At 52.0% G+C, this 4,084-nt stretch overlaps 1 protein-coding gene across 1 annotated transcript; it reads right to left on the bottom strand.

Annotated features, from left to right (window-relative positions):
- Window positions 1-1,319: 1,319 nt before the first annotated feature.
- GPR6 (G protein-coupled receptor 6) lies at window positions 1,320-3,773 on the bottom strand. The gene has a single exon (XM_077999280.1). The coding sequence runs from the start codon at window positions 3,001-3,003 to the stop codon at window positions 1,891-1,893; it is 1,113 nt and encodes a 370-aa protein (XP_077855406.1). The 5' UTR covers window positions 3,004-3,773; the 3' UTR covers window positions 1,320-1,890.
- Window positions 3,774-4,084: the final 311 nt, after the last annotated feature.

Genomic DNA, 4,084 nt, shown 5'->3' with positions numbered 1-4,084 from the left:
GTGTTCTCCGATTTATCCTCACATCATCCTATAAGAAAGGAAGGAGGGGAATCATCATGACTCACACCTATCAGTGGAATGGGAATGTTTAGTGCTTAAGGATTTTAGTGCCCTCTTTTGAAGACGAGAGTACCTCAAGAGAGGACACTGGATATACTTTTGTGTACCTCGTGAGATTGGAGATATATATATTGGAATTCTGTCTTGGAAGAAGTTATTCATTTTACCAGCCTGTGCATTTTACTGTAAGATCTGGCCAGCAACAATGTATTAAGTCAACATGAATTTTAAACATTTAAAATTCTTGCCATATGGGAAAAATTACAACTGAAAGTTGTGGTTTCAGGATTCACAAGTGCACAGGGAATGAGAGGAAGACATCCTCAGATACTTGTTTTTGAAACCCAGTAACTGAGGGAGTAGATTAACTTGCACAGATAACACCAGTAACGCTTTGTTGTCCTGTGAATACTGTTACATGAATATATTACTCCCTTCCTGCACCCTCCCTCCCCAACCACAATGATATAAATTTGGTGTTTCAGTGAAAGTTTATGAACAATGTGCAAATGCATATGCTTTTTTACATTAAGGTTTTCTCAGGAGAATAATGCTACATAATAAACTTGCAATTGCAAGGATATAGAACCAACCTATGTGCCCTTCAACCAATGGTTGGATAAAGAAGATACTATATATATATGAATATACTATGGAATACTACTCAGTCATAAAAAGCAGTGAAATAATGTCTTTTGCAGCAACCTGGATGGAGCTGGAGGCCATTATTCTAAGTGAAGTAACTCAAGAATGAAAAAATCAAATACTATATGATCTCCCTTAGAAGTGGGAGCTAAGCTATGAGGACCCAAAACCACACAGAGTGATATAATGGACTGTGGGGACTTGGATTGGGGAGAGGTTGGGAGGGAGGTGACGGATAAAAGATTACATATCAGGTACAGTGTACACTGCTCAGGTGACAGGTGCACAAAAATCTCAGAATTCACTACGAAAGAACTCATCTATGTAACCAAAAACCACGTGTACCCTCAAATCTATTGAAATTTTAAAAACTTAAGACAATAAATAAAGTAAGCTGCATGCTGTGGCATGCCTGTAGTCCCAGCTACTAGGAAGGCTAAGGCAGGATTTCTTGGGCCCAGGAGTTCAAGGTTGCACTGAGCTGGGCCACTGCATTCAGGCCTGGGCAACAGAGTGAGACTCTATCTGGAACAAACAAAAGAGAAAGAAAGCAAGCAAGAGAAAGCAAGAAAGCAAGCAAACAAGAAAGAAAGGAAATAAAGACACTTATACACTTATAATTCAGCTTTCTAATAGTAATTCTATAGTCAGTCACATACCCCAAATTACATTCTTGTAATGGGTTTATTCGTGTACAAAACATGTTGTAATTTTTTGATGCATGTGCAGCAAAATATTCTATCACATACAACAAAAATACACCTTTTACTCCCTTTTCCCTGCCCTTGAAAATGGCAACACTGTTCTGGCAGTTCAGCAGCTAAAAATAAAGTGCTATAATTAAGCAGTATTGGAATGTATTCGTTTGACAAATGTGATGTACAATTTGAGTATACAATCGTATCTTTTTCTTGGTTTTTCACAGAATAGGAAGCTCCACATCCTGAACACCTCCAGAAGATACAAATATTTGTATATATATGTACACATGTATACACTGTATATGTAAAGTGCCAACAAGCCTCTTTGTCCTTTTGAGTTTGTTGAATTTCTCTTTAGTCCCTTTTTCTTTCCACAGTCAGACTCACACCATTGGGATCTCAGAGTTCATCAGCAGGTACCAAGCTTACCAAAGGCTGGCTTGTTGGGGGTGTGGTGTTGGTGAGAGGACATGGAGCGAGCCCTTCAGACCTCGCTGGGGGACCTGGAACGAAAGGGCACTTTGGACTGGAAACAGCCACAAAACAGGAGCCACAGGGCGCGCTGAATCTCCTGGTTGCGGAAGGCATAGATGATGGGATTGATCATGGAGTTGTAGGTGGCGGGCAGCAGGGTGGCGTAAGTGTAGACTGCCGGGTCCTCGTGGCTGCCCACCACGCAATAGATGGCGAAGGGCAGCCAGCTGGCGCCGAAAGTGCCCAGCACAACAGCCAGCGTACCCACACCTTTTCTGGTGGCGGCGAGGTGGGGTGGCGCCAGGCAGTGCTGCTGCAGCGCGATCTGGTGCGCGTGGCGCCAGACCACCTGGCAGATGCGCACGTACAGGTGCAGCATGATGCCGAAGACCATGAAGAAGGCGACGGAGAGCAGCACCACGTGGCTGCGCGCCAGCGGGCGCACCACGCTGCAGGCGGCACGCTCTGCCAGGCAGTTCCAGCCCAGCACAGGCAGCAGCCCCAGGCCTAGGGACACGGTCCAGGTGGCGGCAAGCAGGAGGTGCACGCCCAACAGGGTCCGGCGCGAGTAATAGGTGAGCGCGTTATACAGGGACAGGTAGCGGTCCACCGTAATGGCCAGCAGGCTGCTGACAGAAGCGGCGAAGGAAGCCACGAGGAAGCCCACCGTGAGCAGACTCACAGTCTCCGAGGGCACCACGTACTGGAACACAAAGTGCAAGATGAGGCCACAGCCCGCCAGCAGGTCAGCGGTGGCCAGACTGCCCACCAGCACGAACATGGGCGTGCGCAGCGCCGGAGTGGACGCGATGAGCGCCACCACCAGCGCATTTTCTCCAGCGATCACTGTCCCCGACACGCATAGGAGCACGTCCCACGGATTCACCGCTGGCAGCAGGAGTCCCGGTGGCCCAGCCGACAGCTGCGAGGACAGCTCCAGAGACCCATTAGCTCCGCCGCCGGCTCCCAGAGCCGCAGCAGCAGGGGGTCCCCATTCGCCGGTGTCCGGCCCCCCTGTTGCTGTGGCCGCCGCCGCCGCTCCTTCGGCCGCCACTACCACCACCTGGGAGTCGTTGAGCGAGGCGGCGCTCGCGTTCATTGCGGCCGGATTTGCACCCTGCATAGGGAGGGAGTGCAGGCGTCAGGTGTACCCTTCAGGCTGCCAGGAAACTTTCCCACGCATAGAGCCTCCTCTCGCATTGCACCACTTGAGTTGTCCACCCCACCCTGGGACCCCAGAGCAAATCGGGGAATCATGGGTTAAGTGAGATCCCAAAATAAATACCTGTTGAGTAAGTGAGTGAAATACCCACGCGGACTTCTGAGTTTTTGCACAGATATACACCAGGACAACATGCACTCACATGCACACGGATCAATTCTCCAAGGATGCCTGTATTTGCACACGCATACGAGTGCACCAGCTAGGAGTGTCATCCTGGGAGAGTCCCGCCCGGGTTGTGGCGGCGCGACCAGGACATCTCCAGGGAGCTGGGCAGCTGATACGCTGTCCGTGGTGCTGAAAGCGAAGTTTCTGCCCTTGCGAAGCTGGGAGCGCCCTGGAGCCCAGAGACCCCTGCGAAGGGGGTCTGGGAGGAGAGACTAGGGTGTGTGTATGGGGGGATTGGAGGGTCGGAGTCAAGCTTGGCTCCATTTCTCCTCTTCTGGAAAGACCCGTCCCCTGGCTATCCTTCTCCCCACATCCTCAAAGTTCCCTGGGGAACTCGGCCGCTCACCTGGGGCGTCAGGACTTCTGGAAGTCGCTGGTCATGGGCGCTGAGGCGGGGCGCCGGGCTGAGCTCCCCGCGCGGACTGAGCAGCTGCCTGCAGGAGGCGGCCCGGCCGGGAAGGAGGCAAGCGCGGGGCGCCTGTCGCTGTGCCGGCGCCGCGAGTGAGAGACACAGTTGGTGGCAGAAAAGGCGGCTGCGAGCGGCGCGCGCTGGAGATTGACAGGCAGGGCGTGGTGACGTCAGGCTCCCGGCTCCCGGTGCGAACCCAGCACTCACTCTCCTCGCCAACCCATCCTGCGCCCTCCCCGCCGCACTCCCCTTGCCCCCTATACTATCTGAGGGTCCTAGGAGGGAGGAAAAGCCAGAGCAGTCACCTCCAGTCCAGAACTTCCAGGAATGGGATGGGAGAGAGACAAAGAGAGGGAGAAAGGAGTGAAGAAGACCCTGAGACCAGGCGGCGAAGAGGGTGAGCTG

The sequence above is a fragment of the Macaca mulatta genome, chromosome 4 (genome assembly GCF_049350105.2).
Source record: "Macaca mulatta isolate MMU2019108-1 chromosome 4, T2T-MMU8v2.0, whole genome shotgun sequence".
Classification (NCBI taxonomy): domain Eukaryota; kingdom Metazoa; phylum Chordata; class Mammalia; order Primates; family Cercopithecidae; genus Macaca; species Macaca mulatta.
This window is presented reverse-complemented; position numbering and strand designations above follow the sequence as displayed.